This window comes from Xiphias gladius, chromosome 18, assembly GCF_016859285.1.
Source record: "Xiphias gladius isolate SHS-SW01 ecotype Sanya breed wild chromosome 18, ASM1685928v1, whole genome shotgun sequence".
Classification (NCBI taxonomy): domain Eukaryota; kingdom Metazoa; phylum Chordata; class Actinopteri; order Istiophoriformes; family Xiphiidae; genus Xiphias; species Xiphias gladius.
The window spans coordinates 17,374,468-17,394,052 of record NC_053417.1 but is presented as its reverse complement, the minus strand read 5'-3'; the positions used below and the strand labels follow the sequence as shown (position 1 = coordinate 17,394,052).

Below are 19,585 nucleotides of genomic sequence, written 5' to 3'. Positions count from 1 at the left end.
TAAAATAGACCAGCAAGTGCTAGGGGTGCTGTTGGTCTGTTCAGGTTTCCAGAAGTCACTGTGCACACGGTCTTTATGATCATTCAGTGTTTCACTCTTATTCATTTTGGGCCTTAAAATACAATACAAGCAATCTTCTCTGTAATGTGTTTGAAATAAAATAATGTGAATTTGTTCTAGAAATCGCAAGGACACTCCTTTCATATGGAAGAAAGACCCGTAATCTGACCAAAACAAACAACCACAAAACTAGAATAGGTTCTTCAGATGCAAGAAGAGATACAGTAAATTTCACAGTATAAAATATAAAACAAAAGTAAATATATCGGTCATAGGACTATATATATACTATACTATATATATATAGGACTATATATATATATATATATATATATATATATACTTATATTTATATATATATATATATATATATATATATAGATATATATACTTATATTTATATGTATATATATATAGAGATATATAGAGAAAGCTTTAAGCTTTTAGCTTAAAGCCCAGCTTCATAGTTTTTATTATCTCCCCCTTTCTCATTTTCTTCTTTTTAACTTCTGTTTTGAAAAGTGCACTACATACAGTATATAAGCTTTGCTTGCTTGCTCTGTTATTAACATAATGTCAAGCCGTCTCGTATTTCTATTATTTCTAGTCCTTCCCAACTCCATTTACAACTACAATTGAGACCAGTGTCAGAAACTAGGTCAGGAAAAAATCTGACTTTGCCTTTCCGACTGCGAGAAAATCTGTAACACTTAAAAGGTTATCAAACACTTCACCTCCTCATTCAGGCAGTTAAATAACTTATCTTGCTAATTACCTATTGATAAGAGGTAATACATGAGAAGAGGTGAGCAGTAGCATCCTTTATTTGGAAGTCTCACACAGAGTTAATGCCACATCGATCAAAATATAGATATCGATATAGATATATAGATATATATAGACATATATATATATATATATATGTCCTCATTAAACACCATAATTTTTCCAGTCTTTATTGAAATTTAAGAAGATCAAGGTCAGTGAATAACCAAAAATGGTACAACAGTAAGCAGTAAACTGCTGCCTAAGGTAAAAAAAAAACTTAAGGTGACCAGAAACAGAAAAATAATGTTAATTTCATAGAAAATAGGCCTTTTTCGGGGATTAAGAAATTGGTTAATTTACCGCTTTCCTGCAGCAATGGTAGAAAATTAAGCCTTGAAACTTGATGCAATAAGCTACAGGTGCCCCAACTTTTGCTGTTTACTTACAAAAACTCTCTTTGTACAAAGGCAGTGTTGGAACAGACTGTGGTGCTAAACCCCTTGAAGCATTATTAGGACTCTATTGCAATCGGAATGATGAGAAAAAGGCAATTATCGAAGGAGGTCAGCCATAGGTCAGGGGTTCATCCTTTAGCAAAAATAATGACCTAAAGCACACCTCCTGGCTATGTCAGAACTACCTCAGAAGACAAGAACAAGCACAGTTGCCAGACCCTCCAAACGAGCTGCTTTGGGATGACCTGGACAGGAGGGTGAAAGCAAAGCAACCTATAAACACACATGTTCTCATATTTATTTAGTTTTTATGCTACCAATTGTGACTCAGTAGCTCCATGCACCATTGTTCAAAACAATCAGAAATAACTGCTGAAAGCTAACCATTGTAGGTACAATTTATGGACAACCGAAGAGAACCACAACCGAATACTCACAGTCGAACATTCACAAAAACGCAGACGCACACAATGCACATGATCATCCTTTTATAGACTCTGTCACAGGTCCAGCTGCGACGGGAGGTGTGTCTGCCTCCTGGACAGGTTATTGGAGGTGACATGAATCTCAGTACAGTGTTATTTCAGGCTAACTGTTTTCTAACAGAGTTTCCGCACACAGTTGAGCATACTGTATTACACAACAGCAGGAGCCAGACAATGTGGTCCTTAGAGTGTACAGGCCGTGCAGATTAATCAGTAGCACCTGTGGTCAGGATGTTTATATGTGAACTTGTCTGCCCATGTGAAACATGTTTACTTACATGTGACATATGTCAGTAACAGTGCTGTCACACTGCCAGCTCTTCATCGGGACCTTTGGCCAAGTGTGTGCCTCAGGAAGGCCTGGGTTAACAGAGCATGAATGTGAATTTACTGAACTGAAAGCTTCTAAAATTGCTTTAAAAAAAATGGCTAATTTCCAAATAAATTTAAAATGTTGCCATTTTATAGCACTTTTCCTGGATATATATATATATATATATATATATATATATATATATTTCCTGGATATATATATATATATATATATATATATATATATATATATATATATGTATGTGTGTGTGTGTGTGTGTGTGTGTGTATAGACATGGGTTAACTTTAAATTGAATGGGGATTTGTTGGGTAAAGCATCTAATGAACATTTTTTTCTTTTAGCTTTTTCTTGATTGAAGAGCTTTTATTTTGGGACTTATACAGTCATTGTCATTAGCATTGCTAGCAGCATAGCTCTAAGAACAGCAATGCTGGTGTGTTGGTCCAGACTGAACTATCTCAAAGACTGTTGGATGGATTGTCATGAAATTTTGTACAAACATTCATTTCCCCTCAGGATAAATTGGAATAACTTTGATGATCTCCTGGTTATTCATTTAGTGCCACCATAAGGTCAAACTTTGGTGTATAACCAAATACCTTATACCTGACCTTAACATTTAGCTTAAAGCACAGCTTCACAGTCTATTAGCATGGTATAAAATCTTAGTTTTATCATTAATTTCCTTCTCTATCTCTTTTATCTCCCCCTTTCTCATTTTCTTCTTTTTAACTTCTATTTTTAAAAGTGCACTACATACAGTATATAAGCTTTGCTTGCTTGCTTGCTTGCTCTGTTATTAACATAATGTCAAACTGTTCTCGTATTTCTATTATTTCTAGTCCTTCCCAACTCCATTTACAACTACAATTGAGACCAGTGTCAGAAACTAGGTCAGGAAAAAATCTGACTTTGCCTTTCCGACTGCGAGAAAATCTGTAGCACTTAAAAGGTTATCAAACACTTCACCTCCTCATTCAGGCAGTTAAATAATTTATCTACTATTTACCTATTGATAAGAGTTAATACACGAGAAGAGGTGAGCAGTAGCATCCTTTATTTGGAAGTCTCACACAGAGTTAATGCCACATTGTTCAACAGATAATAGTGAGTTTATTTTTCTGCATATTTGTCTTTGCTCAGCCCTGCCTGTTGTTTTTTTTTTTTTTTTTAAATCTTTGTGTTGTTCAATTTCAGCAGGTGTTGCCCTGGATTCAGATCAACAGATATTTTGAGGATAGAAAGAAAATTGAACCTCTATTCTAAAAATCCACTTAGATTTCTTTAAGAAACTTTCTACCAACCAAGTTAAAAATACTACTTGTAGCTGAAGAAACAAACACTAGTTTTGCTATCAGCAGAACACCCTCAATAATGATAAACCTCCACCTTCCTCTGAGAGGAGGACAAGGATGAGGCATTTGCAAATAACACACAGTTTCACACCATGCCCTCTCTTTTCCCTTTAGTCCTTTTCTTCCTTTATCTTTTTCTACCTCACTGTGAGAATTTTTGCTTTGGATTTATTCTGTCTTACATCAATATGCACATAACAAAATATGCAGAAAATGTAAGAACACAGATTTGATAAATGAGGTTATAGACACACAAAGATAAAATAAAAAACTGAAAAATGCATGAAACAAAACCAAGTTGCCTTGCATAAAACTTGCAGTATGACAACACAAAAAGTTTAAATAACTTTGAAAATAGAACATCTTACTGCCCTTGGTTTGTATTTTAACCTATTGCCAACATAATGCCAAAGGACTGCAGTTTGAAAATCAGAAATGTTTATTCATGTATGTTGTCCTTATTTCCAAAAAAAAAAAGTTTAAAAGAAATACCAAAATCATGACAAGCATTTTTGGATACCACAGAAGTGATTTCTAACCAGGGGTGTGTATACAACCCAAGGAATACTTCTGCTGTTGCCACGGGGTGCGTGGAAAGAATGTATTATTATGAGATAACTGAAAAAACTTGAAATTCTGACGTAATAACAAATAAAAAAAAGAAAAAACTAAAACCACTAAAATTTGCAATATCCAAATTATATTTGTGTTTGGGGAAAAAACTTGCAAGGCTAATCTTTCATATAATAAAGTATATAGTATATTTATTGTCACACTTACCAATAAACTACCAGCTATGGTAGGCTGACCGCACAGAACACATCTCAGTTTTCCACCAACACATGTCAGTTGTAAGCCGTTAAAATACATCAATAAAAGTCATGGGAAAACGTGTACAACATCCAGCTTTTTCCACCCCAAGTGGTTGTAGTACCAATGCAAACGTGGCTGAAGAGACCAAGTCTAAACATGGACAGAATAACTATGTCTTGTATGAAAAAAAAACCTTCTAACAAGATCAAGTAAATAAATATTGCTGAATAACATCAAAGGTAAACAAAAAGAGCCACATATATGACTGAAATTTGTGTAATACCATACTTATTCTGGCCTGGATATTTACATGCTTAACCCTGTTAACATTTTTTAAAATGGCTTTTGCTGCAGAGAGTTTCATTTCTAAATAAAATTAAACATATGATCTTGTTTTGTATAGTCTGTAAATGAGCTGAGATGTGAGTGAGGTTGTAGAAGGTTCTCTCTGTTCATACTAGTTATCCTTTCAGCTGTGCTTGGTCATCAAAACGTTGCTGAGTTTTAACCGTATACAGTCTATGGTTTTAACAGCACACATTTACACGTGTGTCACAGGGGCCAGGGTTAATATGTGTGAGAATGTTTCCTGTTGTGTCTAACACTCATCTATTACTGTTACTCATTTCACTCACTAAAGTGAAATGTCCTCCTGTGAGCCAGCTGTTCTTTTTCTAACATAAACAATATAATTTCAAGTATTTCAAGCACAAAGAAAGGCAGTATGAACAGCGGCCCTGCATGAGGGAAGCATGTAACCTGGCCTTTGTGATTAAGATCTAAAACAGAAGGTGCCATTTATCCAAGACCAAAATAAAACAAAATGAAATAAAATGCAGCTATACAACTTTATTGTCCACTGACATGGACGTCTTGTCTCCAACTTCAACCAGCCCCTCGACCGTAAAAACATCATTAAGACATTAACCATAGGAGACAGCATGTTAAACATTAATGATATTGTACATTATGCGCTGAGTGCCAGGTGCTATCTAGGAAAAAAGCTTGAAAATGAAAGAAAAAAAAAAACTATAATTTCAGGTTTAAGATTATAATTGGAGTGGAAAATTTTACTTTTAAAGACATTCACGTTTTGCCAAAGAGAACAGCAACAGTTTGCTCCCACAGGGCAGCAAACATGCAGAGTGTGTTGTTTTTTGTTGTTTTTTTTAAAATACACCTGGTTTGTTCATTCTGAGGTATTACAACTATTTTACTGGCTACGTTAACCACTCTAGCAGTAATAATTTTTTCATTTTGAAATTGCTCATGGAAAAACAGATATTGGTATGAACGGGATCCTGACTCTCATCAGAGTTTTGAGTTTTTCTGCATTACTTAACCCTTGTCTAAAACGTTCATAACCTCGCTGTTCACATTTGAACGCATGCTACTCCTTTTCACAAAGTCAGAATAACAAGAAAAACCTCAATCAATCATGAAAGTCTTTTTGACAATGACCCTATTAAAAGTTGACCAGCTCAAAATGAACATCAAACAGATGATTTAAAGGAGCCCTGTCAGGAGTGTGACTGATGAATTTGTGTTATAAGATTACGCGGTTCAAAGGTAAAGAGGCTTTTTATTTGTTAATCATCTTATTTCACCTCTCGCTCTGTTTCAATTTTCAGTGTCTTGCAAGACACATCCATTCTGTTTAGTACTTATATTTTATTCTTTTTCATTCAGTACTCACAATCAGGATGGTATGTGTGAGAGAAAATGACCTGATAACCTGTGTTGTATGCATAGAAAGTCCTGCAAAAAAACTGGTGCATAACCCTTATTATGTTGACTTATGCTGGTAGGAGGGGCTTGCACTTTCTGTCGATTGGTCTCTAGTCACAGGAGACAAAATGTTTAGGCTGCACAGATGCCACTTAGATAGTAAAGAGGCAGGTATGAAAGAGAGTGAGCCATTTGATTTAGTAAAGGAAAATGTTTCCATTGAATGGAATTAAAACATTTGACCAGCCATTCAAACATTCAACCTTTATTTTATTCTCAGGGATACATTGAGGGTAGCCCTCATTTTCAGTGATGCTGAGATTGCATTAGGCAGCAAATAAAACAGAATAAAACAATGAAATACATAACGCATATAATAAAACATAATAAAACATGTAGGTATAATAATAAAAGACAATGAAGAAACAGACAAGACTGAAATAAATAAGATTAAAACAGTTATGATGAAGCATTATAAAACATGAAGATACAGACGAAGTAATAAAATAGTTAAAACACTTGTAAGGCAGGTAGGTTTGTGACCGTGGTTTTAAATTACCCATAAAATATTAGGGAATTTATTTTTACAGTGTGTTGTCACACAGATTTCATATGCAAACTAAGCAAATCAGCTGGTCTCCTTTTTAGTAATCAGGGAAGAAGAGTTATCTAAGGTTAGTGGACAATCTTTAAAAAAAAAAGGGGGGGGCAGGGTTTGGACAGCCACATGCCATAAAACATATTGGGCAATCTCAGTGGCACAATGTGTCGCGACTTTCCTGCTGACAATGAAAATATTGTCACTTTATCTCCTGAATGAAGACAGTTAGGCAGCCATAGTCATAAAGATAAGGTGTTTTGGTTAATCTAGTGCATACACACAAACCTAACTAGCAAACTGTTGTAGTTTATTAGATGGTGTTGAGGATGTGAAGAGGATGAAGGCGACTCCGCTGACAGCGTCAAGTCAAGCATCTGCAGATCTGCTTGCTAGAGGGTGTGCAGCCGATGAACCACTCTGAAAATCAGCCCTGGTCACCGACTCTTAATTTGGGCAGTTGTTTTCCTAAAAACTGTCACTAACATATGGTTTCAATCACAAAGCATTAGCCTCCTTTACAAGCTATGAGGCACCCTCTGAGGACCTTTGACCTAGGGCCTCTGAGCCATGCTTCTATTTTCAACACATGGTTTCAATTCTACATATATGACCATACACCTCACCGTCCTTGTTCCACAGGTGAGAGATGAGTTTTAGGTGGTTTTATAAAGGAAGAGGTGAGTTTTATAAAGGAAGAGCTACAATACAAGATTTAGTTTTTAACATAGAGCTAAGTAATTATCACCAGATGTGTCTTTTTGCATATGCACTTCAAATGCATTAAACAGTGTTTGTCAGTTGTAGTGTTTCAGTGTGTCTCTCAGTGTCAAGATTTACCTGTTTCTTACAGTTTTGAGCGTTTACCAAAGGCTGGGCTTTCATCAAGCTAACACATTAACACATAACCTCAGGTGTGTGTATGCAGAGCAGGGACATGTGGGCTGGCGGTTGCTCTCTTATAAGGACAGGAAAGGAACAGTCACTCCCCTAGTCCAAAACCAGCTGAAGAGACGAACACTGTCAATCAGTATAGAAGAGTGAGTTTGCGTCTCTCTCACCACACAGTGTTTGGCTTTTCTTGAGCAACAGACACCTGTAACTGCCCTTTCCTTTCTAGAGGATCCACAAGCAGAAAGGAGGAGCTCAAAGAGACAACGGCTTCAGGTGTGAGCTGGGCTGAATTTGCTCAAACAGACATGGACAAGGGAGAGAGGGACTGTTCCTCCGGGGAGTATTTTGTGCAGAGGGAGGTTCTGGATGAGTTGCGTCTGGATGAAGTGGCACAAAAAGGGACGTGGTCCACTAAACCAACCCTGGGTGAACGGGTGAAAGAGTCCCTGAGGTAAAAACAAGCAGGAGAGGACAAAGTGGACAGACAAACGAGAGAACTGGAAAACACTGAGATACACAATGACACAAACCGACAAAAAGGTTATCTTTGTATTTGGCTGTGAGCGTATTTTATTGTCCTTGTAACCGTCTGTGTGTGTCTGTATATGTGGCTTTACTGTGCCTCTAACTGCTCACTCAGCCTGTTAAAAGTGATTCATGAATGAGTGCATGAGTCATGAATGTGTGTGTGTGCGTGTGTTTGTGTGTGTGTGTGTTTGTTTGTGTGACAAATAATATAAAACATATCAACCACTCATAATTACATAGGACATGTTTTAGGACCAAATAGTTTCAGTTCAATGAATCCAGTGAACAAATGGTAATCTTGTCATGTTTTAGTAGAGGACAGCAAAATTTTGTGCACTTTATGTAACAAGTTGCTTAAACTGTTATAGGTAGAACTAATATTTGTTCATGCAGGCATTACTTGACTGTATCTATCATAAGAAGTGAACAGTAGCCCACTGATATCGTCTGTCGGTGTTATCCACTGTGCTGCTATTTTCCAAGGCTATCTGATAAAAACTGTAGCAGGTGTTAAAATTCTCAAGTCTCATTCTGTGTTTACAAAGAGGTAACAAAAATTAGATATTTTAAGACTCATCTAAATGCTCTTCTTTGAGTAATAATTTGTGTTTGATATAGTTTTTCCTCAAAAGACTTTGGTTACCTATTTAAAAGATTGATTCTTTCTCCCTCACTGAAAAATCCATAATCTATAAAAATGCAAATATTGTTAATTTCAAATGCTTAACTGCTGGACAAAAGATGTCTCCTACTTCACTGAAAAGACCGTCTCAGTGTATGTGCACTGGAGCATTCTAGTTTCTACATCACACTTGTGTAAGTTGAACTTTGGACCTGATTGACCGCCAAACTATTTGTAAAGTCACGAAATCATCCCATACCTGTACTTTTTAAACTCAGATTAAAAATGAGCTCGGAGCAACTTTCCCTCTTCATCAAATGAATACGAAAACAGCCTTCTAGCATCAAACTCTTCAAGTACATTATTCTGCACAGTGAAGCAGAAACATCCAAGTGATGTAGCTATAACCAAAACACATTTACAAGTGGAGGGGGAATTTAATCATTTAATCACATCAAAAGTGATTCTTTTCTTAACCCTGCACATGAACTAGAAGATTAAAGATGGCAAACATAATATTTTTTTCTAGGTGACTTTGCGTGTAGACACATGCCATCCCAGATTTGAATGTGAAATTGTGTATTTATGTGGCCCCAATATGAAATACTCATTAATACAAATGTTATTTATTTCTGGGATGACTGTTGCAGGTGTTCAGTGCCCAGGCTGAGGCACTCTGTGTTGAGCTGGGTGCCCGTTCTCGGCTGGTTGCCTGGCTACTCCATCAGAGAAAATGCCATAGGGGACCTGATCTCTGGCCTCAGTGTGGGCATCATGCATCTGCCGCAGGGTTTGTTTGTATGAATGTGTGCAGACTTCATCCACATCACACCTCACAAACTTAGCAAACTTGTCACTTTGAAGGTATAGTTTGACATTTTGGGAAAAGCACTTATTCCCGTTCTTCCCGGGAGTTAGGTGAAAAGTAATATCCACCTGCTTCCAGTCTTTATGCTAAGCTAAGCTAACCTGTCACAAGAGTGGGATCAATCCTCTCATCTGGCTCTCAGCAAGAAAGCAAATAGGCGTCTTTCCCAAAATGTCAAAGAATTCCTTAAACATTTTTAAACAGCCACCAAAATGCAGCCACCTCAACTAACATTGAATTTGTTTTGGATATGGGAACAGACTTTCTTCCTTATTTATTTATTTTTTTTACCAGGCATGGCTTATGCTCTTCTGGCTTCCTTACGCCCTGTGTTTGGCCTGTACACATCCCTCTACCCGGTGCTGGTCTACTTCATCTTTGGTACTTCCAGACACAACTCCATAGGTGAGAAAGCGTGTGTGGGTGGCTGTGATTAAACAGGAAAGAAATGAAAATAAAAACAAGTGATGTCAACATGGATAAAGTGATCCTTGTTTACGTCTTTGTGCATAGATATGTATCTACATGCTTGTGTTTTGTATGTCCAGGTACGTTTGCTGTGATCAGCATCATGATTGGGAGTGTGACGGAAAGGCTGGCACCCGACAGTAACTTTATTGTAAATGGCACCAATGGGACAGAAAGTGTGAACATCGATGCACGGGATGCCTTCAGAGTACAGATAGCATGTTCCCTCACAGTCTTGGCAGGAATCTTTCAGGTGTGTGTTTCTGTTCTTGTGTCCATTTTGACCAAACGGAAAACTTTTAGTGACTAAATCGAGATACTGAACAACCCTTTTAAGTCATACTTCACTACTTTTGACTAACTCTCTCTCTCTCTCTCTCTCTTCAATCCTAAGTTCCTGCTAGGTGTGGTGAGGTTTGGTTTCGTGGTCACCTACCTGTCTGAGCCGCTGGTTCGTGGCTACACTACAGGGTCAGCATGTCATGTATGTGTCTCACAGCTCAAGTACCTGTTTGGAGTGAAACTGTCTCGATTCACCGGTCCTCTCTCCCTTATCTATGTAAGTATGTCACACATTATGCAACTAACATATGGATACAGACAAGAAAGGAACTGATAGACTTAGAGCAGGTGGGCAAAGTTACTTTAAAATAGCTACGCAGTAAGTACAAGTTCGTGACGCTCATAGTGTTGAGTTTTTGTTTGGATTGTTAGAGGTGTTGATTCAACCAGAGGTTTTTTTTTTTTGAGTAACAAACTAACTAAGACTTTTATAGTCTAATTACGATTTTGAGACACTCCAGCAGAGAGTTAGAGGAAAAGATCAATACCGCTCTTGTGTCTTTCCGTCAACTGTGAGGCTATAGCCGGCAGCTGGTTAGCTTAGCTTAGCACAAAGACTGGAAACAGGGGGAAACAGCTAGCCCGGCTCTGTCCAAAGGTAAATCCACCTACCAGCACAGCTTTAGCTAACAAATTATTGGTGCCATTTAACAAATTTTTTTGTTAAATCTGTAACAGTGTAGTATGAAAACAACAATTTGCCGATTTACAGGTGGTTATGTGCTGGACTATTTCTTTACCAGGACCAGGCAACCAGCAGAGACAAGAAGCTTTGTACGGATTAAACAAATGAGATATAATGTTTTATTACTGAGCTGTAGAAGTGTTGGTCGAAGGTAGACGCACCAGACGGTAACTGTCTGCTGGCTGTAGCCTTCTATTAAAACTTCAGACATAAGAGTGTCATTGATTTTTCTCATCAAAATCTCTGCCAGGAAGCCAATAAGCATAGTTCTCAAAATGTTAAACTATTCTTTTAAGATATTTTTCAAAACTAATACGTACACTTAAAGATCCAGCGTCGGTCATGGACCTTATCACATAATTATAACTTCCGCATCTCATACTTATGAATCACTATCTCATATTTACGAGAAAAGATCTTTTAATATCGAGTTAAATATAAGAAAACTATCTCCTGATTTTGGCATAATGTAGTATAATTGGACAGGAATTTGAACCCCTACAGAACTTGCCTGAGTATCATCAGGTTTTAAGATTTTTTCAGTGTCTAAGTAAATTCAGTGATAGTTGTCAGTACATCCAATGGTACATTGTGAAATGGAATGTTTTAATAGCTACATTGGCATACTTATTTTTCCAAAATATAAAGAAATATAGGCTTGAAAAGAAGGGCTCACATTTCTGTCAGCAGTGTACCTCACTGAATGTTTGGCAATATTATACTTCCTGTTTCTTGGAATAGTTTACATCTATTCACACAAGTGAAGACTTTGAATGTTTAATGTAACACTTTCCAAAATGCTTTGTTGAAAAAAACAAAACAAAACGCTTAATTATAATGATATTTAAGCTTATATACAGTTATTCAAATAGAAAAATAACAAAATAAAAAATGAAAAAATAACCCAACTCCTCATAATAAATAACAGGCTACCATCCACACTGCAGTGACTTTGTCAAACCTGGGAGGAAATAAAAGCGAATTAAGTCAGGTAGTGCCAAATTGATATCCACGTTAACCATGTCTCAAAGTTATAAAAAAAAGATTTCATAATTATGAGATCTTTTCTCATAATTATGAGATAGAAAGTCATAAAAAAATAATATAATTCTTCTGAAACAAGAAGCAGTAGGCTGCGAGTCGGCTTTAAATGGACTGCATTTATATAGTAAAAAAACATTATGCACCTCCCCAAATTCAGATTCACCGTAGAGCTGCTGTATTTTCTTATCTGACATTTCTACTGTTTTGTCCAACGCCTCTTCTTAGGGGCAGCACGGTAGTGAAGCCAGAGGGCAGCCCACATTTAAACCTGTTCACATTTTGTTGCTTTCTACTTGATATGTGCATTCATTTGATATTTGATTTCTGACTTTCTCTCTCTGCTTCTTCCTTCTCTCCTCCACTCTTTTCCTTACAGACTCTGGTGGAAATCTGCCGACTGCTGCCTCAGACTAAGGTGCCGGAGCTGGTGGTCAGCCTGGTGGCACTTGCTGTACTCATTGTAGTCAAAGAAATCAATACCTGCTACAGACAGAAGCTGCCTCTGCCCATCCCTATAGAACTCATAGTTGTGAGTCCTCCCTTTGCTCTCTTTCCTCTTTCACTCATCCAGCAGGTATGTTAACTTAATCGTCCAGCAGGGGGCATCTTGACCACAGTGATCCTACGGGACTGAGGGACTGGTGACACATGCAAAAAAGAGGGGTTGTATGTGCTCAAAGTAATGATTTACCCCAAATACTGAACATTCCTTCTGAATTTTTTCCAACAGATTGTAGCAGCAACAATCATCACCCACTTCTGTGGACTTACGAGTAAATACAGCATTGATGTGGTTGGAGAGATACCCAGTGGGTACGTTCATCTCTGTGTGTTTGAAATGTGTGTGTGTGTGTGTGTGTGTGTGTGTGTGTGTGTGTGTGTGTGTGTGTGTGTGTGTGTGTGTGTCTGTGTGTGTGTGTGTTGACAAAACAAAAAGATAAAGTGAGGGGGGAGAGGTGAGACTAAGGACAGCTGCTTGTGCAAGATTGTTTACAAGACAGAAAATCCCCATTTTTCTCTGGTTGTCTGATAGGCAGAGCTGTTGATAAGACAAAGTAACACACTCTACAAAGAAACAGCGTCATGGTGTGTGTTTCTAAATTGATTCTGTTCCTGGAAAAGCTCCTGTGGTGGAAAATACCATAAGTGAGCAGAATTTCTCCAGAAGGCATAAAATAGGGATGTGTAAACAAAGGTTATAAAAGCAGATTACTGTAATAAGGTTACTCATTACTTTTCTTGTGTTTGCTTTTAATGTGTTATTCATGGAATTCTTTCATCCCATTTTTGGTAAAAACTAAGGTTTTAAGTTGTGTGTCTTTCTAAATTGTTGAAAAGGTTAATGAGTTTTCCAGCTGCAGCATCTGCTTCCATAAAGTCTATAACAATAACAAGAGGCTGCAGCATATGCTAAGTGTAGGACCACTGGTCACCAAAATGTTACATGTCCTGCTGAAATTAAAACATTCACTCTCGTACGAAGACTGTTAAATTTCTTTTAATGTCAAGAGATTTCAACAGCCTCACAGGAAATTGCGAGCTAATGCCAAGAGCTGTTTGTGGAGCTGCATGTGTGTCAGGGCTTTTTTTTGCTGTGCATGGTAACTGAACCATTCACCTTTTCCTCCTGCTCCAGGCTCAAGGCCCCTCGAGCTCCAGATACCACTTTGTTCTCAGAGGTGATAGGTGATGCTTTTGCCGTGGCCATTGTGAGCTATGCCATCACCATTTCCCTTGGCAAAACATTTGCCCTCAAACATGGCTACAACGTGGACAGCAACCAGGTGAAGCACAGACACGCACACTGTGGTTCTCACAAATAGCTGTGAGAGCTAAAGTTGGAGTCCCACTTCCTGTATGACTCACTGCTAACAGCAGTTAGTCACATCAGTGGAAAAATTATTCAGGTTGTCCTGCATCAAGCTGCGCCCCAGTAGCACAGCCATGAATGAATTAGCAGACCTATGTTTTTTTTCTGTACATATTTGTTTCTGGTGCTCTGTTCATTTCAAATAAATTCTATTCAGGCATTTTATTGGCATGAATTACAAAAGCATTACATTCTTTCCTCTCAGACCGAGACTTCAGCTCCGCCATCGTGACAGAAGCAACAACAAAAAATGGTTTCATGTCAGACTAATCACAAGCTAAACACATTTTTCACTTGCTTTTGTTTCTTGTTTTTAAATTGTAATGAACAGATATTTATTTTACTGCAACTGTAAGCATTGTTTCTCAGCAGTATTGCTTTCAAATTGCAATTTTCCATTTGAGAAAGGATTTTCCATATTTCATACAGAATATTTTAATGATCTAAGTAAAAAAGTTTCTCTTATTCCTGCATAGTCCCCATCTACAAGTCCCTTTGTGCATCATCAACATCTGGATTATGTCCTTATAGTAATGACAGACTGAAATTAGATTGCCTAAACCTCTCGAGGAGTTGGCAAAAGATGCATTTATGCCAGTAAATACATTGTCAAATGTTATAATGTCTCATGTGACGCAGCCAGGATTAACCTAACATTGGAATAGCAATTGAAAATGACTTGGGGTTACTTGGTATGCATCTGGCAAAGGTTAATGGGATGTGGTTAGATATTAGAATGAAATGTAGACATATTTGTATGAAAAAAGTAGGGATATATGGGATCACACATACTACAGAAAATATTTATCATTCTCCTCTGTCAGGGAGATGTAAATATTTTCTTGTTTGCTTATGCATTCTTTTCTGATTATTCATTCACAATGCCAAACCACAGCCTGAGACTGAAGTGCACTGTTTCTGATTTGCTGGTAAAGCAGGTCCTGCCATCACTTTATTTAAAAAATGATTCACGTTCCCCTGAAAATAGATGCACAGAAAGGCAAAACTTGTACTTTCTCCATAGGTTCAGTTTTACTTACACATGTATACGTAGAGATGTGTTTCTTTTTTAGTTTTTTTTTTTTCTTTAGCTCTTATTATTGTCTAACACATAGACTTACAGTATTCACACATACACACACTTTCAGAGGCATGTGACTGGGATCATTCTGCTCTGGAGAGAGATGGGTTGGGAGCACTCACAGGCTCTAAGAGCTGGCCTGCTAAATTATTAATGCCCAACAAGCCTTATGTGATCAAGGGTATCTTAAATATGTTTGGCATGCTCCCAGAGAGGCAGTGGTGTTCGGACATGGCCTTAAAAAACCCTAGACTAATGGTATTGACCCGAAGGTCACAGACTCCGGACACTAAAGGCCATGATATTAATAGCATGAAATGTAAGGATTAATATCCAAGGTCATGTGTTTTTCAGCCTAATTGCCACGTTCCTCCTTCAAACTGTGCCTGTCTTACTGTTTCTGCTTTTCCAGGAGCTGGTTGCTCTGGGTCTTAGTAACACCGTTGGTGGCTTTTTCCAGTGTTACTCAGTGACATCCTCATTGTCTCGCAGCCTTGTCCAGGAGAGCACAGGGGGCAAGACACAAGTAAACACGCATACACATATGTGCAAAAACAGCACAAATACCAGTACCTGGTTACATCTAATCCACATGTTCAACTTAAGACCATTTATTGTACAATAACTGTGTGTGTGTGTGTGTGTGTGTGTGTGTGTTTTGTCAGGTTGCGGGAGTGATTTCGTCTATCATTGTGCTGATCACAGTTTTGAAAATAGGTGCTCTCTTTGAAGATCTCCCCAAGGTAACACTCTCCTTCCTGTACAATTTCTCACTAATGATCAGTGTGTCTCCTGACAAACAATTTAATAACCAATAAGGCTGTGGGTATATGTGAATACATCTGTGTGTGTGTGTGTGCGTTTGTGTGTGTGTGTGTGTGTGTGTGTGTGTGCGTGTTCCCCAGGCTGTCTTATCTACAATAGTGTTTGTGAATTTGAAAGGAATGTTTAAGCAGTTCATGGACGTGCCTATGCTGTGGAAGACCAACAAGGTTGATCTGGTATGACTAAATCTAAATCCGCTTTAAGAGTCATCCTGCTCAGTTAAGTACTGTGTGAACCTCACATCACTGTTGACCCCACTGACTCTCAGTATTTACACTGTCCTCTAGCTGGTGTGGCTGGTAACATTAATAAGCACCATCCTGCTCAACCTGGACCTGGGTCTGGCTGTTTCCATTGGCTTTTCCATGCTCACTTTCATTTTCAGAACACAACTGTAACTACACACCACTAATTATTAATTATTGATGTATATGCAAACATAAGGAGAGTTTCTGATTAGATATTCAAAGAGCTGCAGGGCAGTTCTTGCTGTAATTTTAATCATTTTCATATCATTCAGACCCCGTTACTCTATCTTGGGCCATGTGCCAGGCACTGACTTGTATCTGGAAACAGACACCTACAAGGAGGTAAGATTCTTTTACTGATAAATGAAAGATGCTCAGTATCATATTCATCCATAGAAAGTTAGAGGGTTGGGTCACTCAATAGTAACAATACATATATTTTCACTTACCTCTTATGTTAATAAGCCATGCAGATATCTTCGGTTTTATTTTTTCAGTTTCAGAGCTATGTTCCTCTGAGAACTCTACCGTCACCACATAAAATGGTTGTGAATTTACTGTATTTCCTGCAGTGTTGTGAGTTTCTGAACTATTTTTCTTCATGATGTGTTCCCTGCAGGCTAAAGAGATTCCAGGAATTAAAATCTTCCGTTCATCTACAACTATCTACTACACAAATGCTGAGATGTACTTGGAGGCCCTGCAAGAGAAGGTATGTATATATGGTTCCATGAATGTGGGCGGGTGTGTGTTTGTGCACTGGCTTGCATTTGATTACAAGATGTAATCCCCGTCCGCCGTCTGCAGCACCCTTAATTGCTCTTTCATTATCTCTACCACTCATCTCACTTTCTCTTTTCTTTCTTTAATGTGGTGCTTGGCTTTTTGTGCAGAGCGGAATTGAAATCGGGAAGCTGCTGACGGCAAAGAAGACACGAGACGCGGAGCTGAAGCGTAAACAAGAGAAAGAGAAAAAGAAAGCGAAAAAGGAGGCAAAGAAACAAGTATGCGATCCCAAATGACAACTTCAGATACACCTTCAGTTATACTAATTCTTCTGAAATGAAACCAATCACTCATGAATTTCAACTGATAAGTTACTAATAGATGTTTCCACCTTTTCAACCTATTGGCAGAACAAAGCAGTCAGCCACCTGTCCAATGGCACATTCTCTTTGAAGGAGTCAGAGATGAATGAGGGACAAGTCTTTGCTGGACTGAGGGTACAGGGTCAAGGGAATGGTGCAACCTTAAGCCCGACAGAGACCTCTACAAATAGCCTTAGTAAAGGACAAGTAAACTGGGCTTACCAACATGACACAACCATGCTGGACTCAGATTCAGATACGGGTTGCCAAGGTGATGACAGCATCAACCAGGTATCTCACCATGGTGATGAGGAGAAGGGAAGGGCCTGCGGATCAGGCACGCACAGCATAATCCTGGACATTTCAACAACCAGCTTTGTGGACACAGTTGCTGTGAATACATTGAAAAATGTATGTGTGTGCGATGACAGTGGTAACATGTACATCACCTGATATATAAGTGACCAGTGAGAGCATATAGGTTCATCTTTCTTTTTAAAAAAAAAAGAAGAAATAAACAAAGCGATGTCTATCTTTTTCTCCCAGGTTTTCAGGGACTTTGGGGCGATTGATTTGGACATCTATCTAGCAGGCTGCCAAGGTGAGTGGCACACCAGACAAAACAGAGACAAAGTTAATGTCCTTAATGCAGAGTCAAGGCACTGAAGCTTTAGATAATGAATGCATCAAGGTCTCAGCCTCAGCGGCGCCACATCGTTCCCTGTCTGACATGTCAGTCAAACATAAATATTTATTTCTATAACCACAATATGCTTTCCCTCTCATGGTCTCTCATTGTCATGCATGTTTTTCTGTCTGTATATGTGTTCAAATATTAGCCTGTGTTGTGGAGCAGCTGGAGATTGCAGGTTTCTTCTCAGAGTCCATCAGAAAGAGCAGGTTGTTTGTCACAGTTCATGATGCAGTGCTTCATATTCTCAAGAAACGGGGGCAGACAGACTTCATACTTGTATGTTCATCACTATGAATATCCATGACACTTCTAATATCCTTCAGCTTTACTCACTTATCTTTACTAAATAGTATTCAGAAATTTTCCTACCCTTAGCCCTGAATCTTCCTCATTTTTCAGGATGTTTCCTGCAACACCCAGATGTAACCATCAGGGGTCAGACTGTTCCAACTCTCGCCATCTTCCTCCTCCTCCTCTTCTTAGGCTGCTGACTGTTCCATTGCTCACTATTGGTCATCGTTGTCTCCTCCCCCTTTCGGTGGAGAAGAATGCACCACATTGACATGGCGGCTGGTTGCCATGGAAATACAGGGAGCCGTTGCTATGGCAACAGGCTTTTTATGATATCGCCTAATGAGATACCCAGCAATACGTCATTGCAGCTCTCTCGATCTGTGGTGTGTGTGTGTGTGTGTGTGTGTGTGTGTGTGTGCGTGACAGACAGAGAAGGGGCGGGGGATGAGTGGGAGAATGTAACATTGGACTAATAGGAATCTGTATTTATAGCCTGTATGAGAGAGTAGAGAGTGAGTGAAAGGTTGACTGTAATGGGAAACCCGTGTGAGAGGTATTGTTGTGAACAGACGGGCCACGATGCGTGTGTATCTGTCTGTCGGTCGATCTGTATTCTTGAATCAATGCAGTTGGCCCTCCTGTTCTTTCAGAAAACGAAAGCCACATGTCTTCCACAACAAATCAATAGAATGTAAATATTTGTTATTGATATAGCCAGGCCATGCCCTTTGGAGGGGTTCTTAATCCTTACATTACCACCCATTTGCTCCAGAAGCCTGCATGAAAGAGCCTAAATGCAGATATGGTGGATAAGTTTAATAGGTGTAACATTTTATCAGAGCAGCAGGTTTTAAACACAGCGTGGGTGTATTTATAGTCAGTATTCACATGTCTGATTCCTTTGACAACTTAAGCTCCATTCTATTTTTGGGATCCAGTCTCATGTTATCATCTATCATAACTATCTAGCATTTGCTAAACACTCTATTGCAATATATGCTACATGTTTCATATGAATATAATTGATTTGGATAGCCCACCTGAATATTTTTGCTGTCAGCCATAAAAAGTTTTGTTTTTATTATTTTTTACTTTGAGAAATGTGTTAGAGAGCACAGAATGTTTAGAAGGCCTGCAAGACAGTTCAATTTATGTGCAATTCTGTTGGTTGGAAAAATGAGTCCTAAATATGTTGCCGAGTGCAGAGCTGTTTTTCAGCTGACTCAGCTGATGACAGACCATCAGAAATAAATGATCTGCCTGCAGAAAACAAAGATATATGTGTCAGAGATGGTCCAATTATTGGGTTCTCGGATTAACCACTACAGTGTAATATAATGTCAAGTGTTAATTTAAAAAAAAAAAACATAAACATATTTCCTTGAGAGTGCCTATTACTCAACATTGTGTTCACTGACTGATAACAGCTTTATAAATG

The 19,585-nt window shown here is 38.4% G+C and overlaps 1 protein-coding gene across 1 annotated transcript; it reads left to right on the top strand.

Moving 5' to 3' along the window:
- Positions 1 to 7,681: 7,681 nt before the first annotated feature.
- On the top strand, positions 7,682 to 19,333 carry LOC120804318 (solute carrier family 26 member 6-like). Its single transcript, XM_040153707.1, has 19 exons — positions 7,682 to 7,941; positions 9,291 to 9,430; positions 9,803 to 9,913; positions 10,057 to 10,229; positions 10,371 to 10,535; positions 12,424 to 12,576; positions 12,778 to 12,860; positions 13,684 to 13,831; positions 15,411 to 15,524; positions 15,664 to 15,741; positions 15,904 to 15,999; positions 16,111 to 16,217; positions 16,344 to 16,413; positions 16,691 to 16,783; positions 16,965 to 17,075; positions 17,208 to 17,570; positions 17,706 to 17,760; positions 17,999 to 18,129; positions 18,253 to 19,333. The coding sequence occupies exons 1-19, from the start codon at positions 7,796 to 7,798 to the stop codon at positions 18,277 to 18,279; spliced, it is 2,364 nt and encodes a 787-aa protein (XP_040009641.1). The 5' UTR covers positions 7,682 to 7,795; the 3' UTR covers positions 18,280 to 19,333.
- Positions 19,334 to 19,585: the final 252 nt, after the last annotated feature.

Coding starts and splice junctions, on each gene's coding strand:
- LOC120804318 (XM_040153707.1), top strand. CDS start 7,796: ATGGACAAGGGAGAGAGGGACTGTTCCTCCGGGGAGTATTTTGTGCAG. Junction 10,230..10,370: donor TCTTGGCAGGAATCTTTCAG/GTGTGTGTTTCT, acceptor TTCAATCCTAAG/TTCCTGCTAGGTGTGGTGAG. Junction 16,414..16,690: donor AAACAGACACCTACAAGGAG/GTAAGATTCTTT, acceptor TGTTCCCTGCAG/GCTAAAGAGATTCCAGGAAT.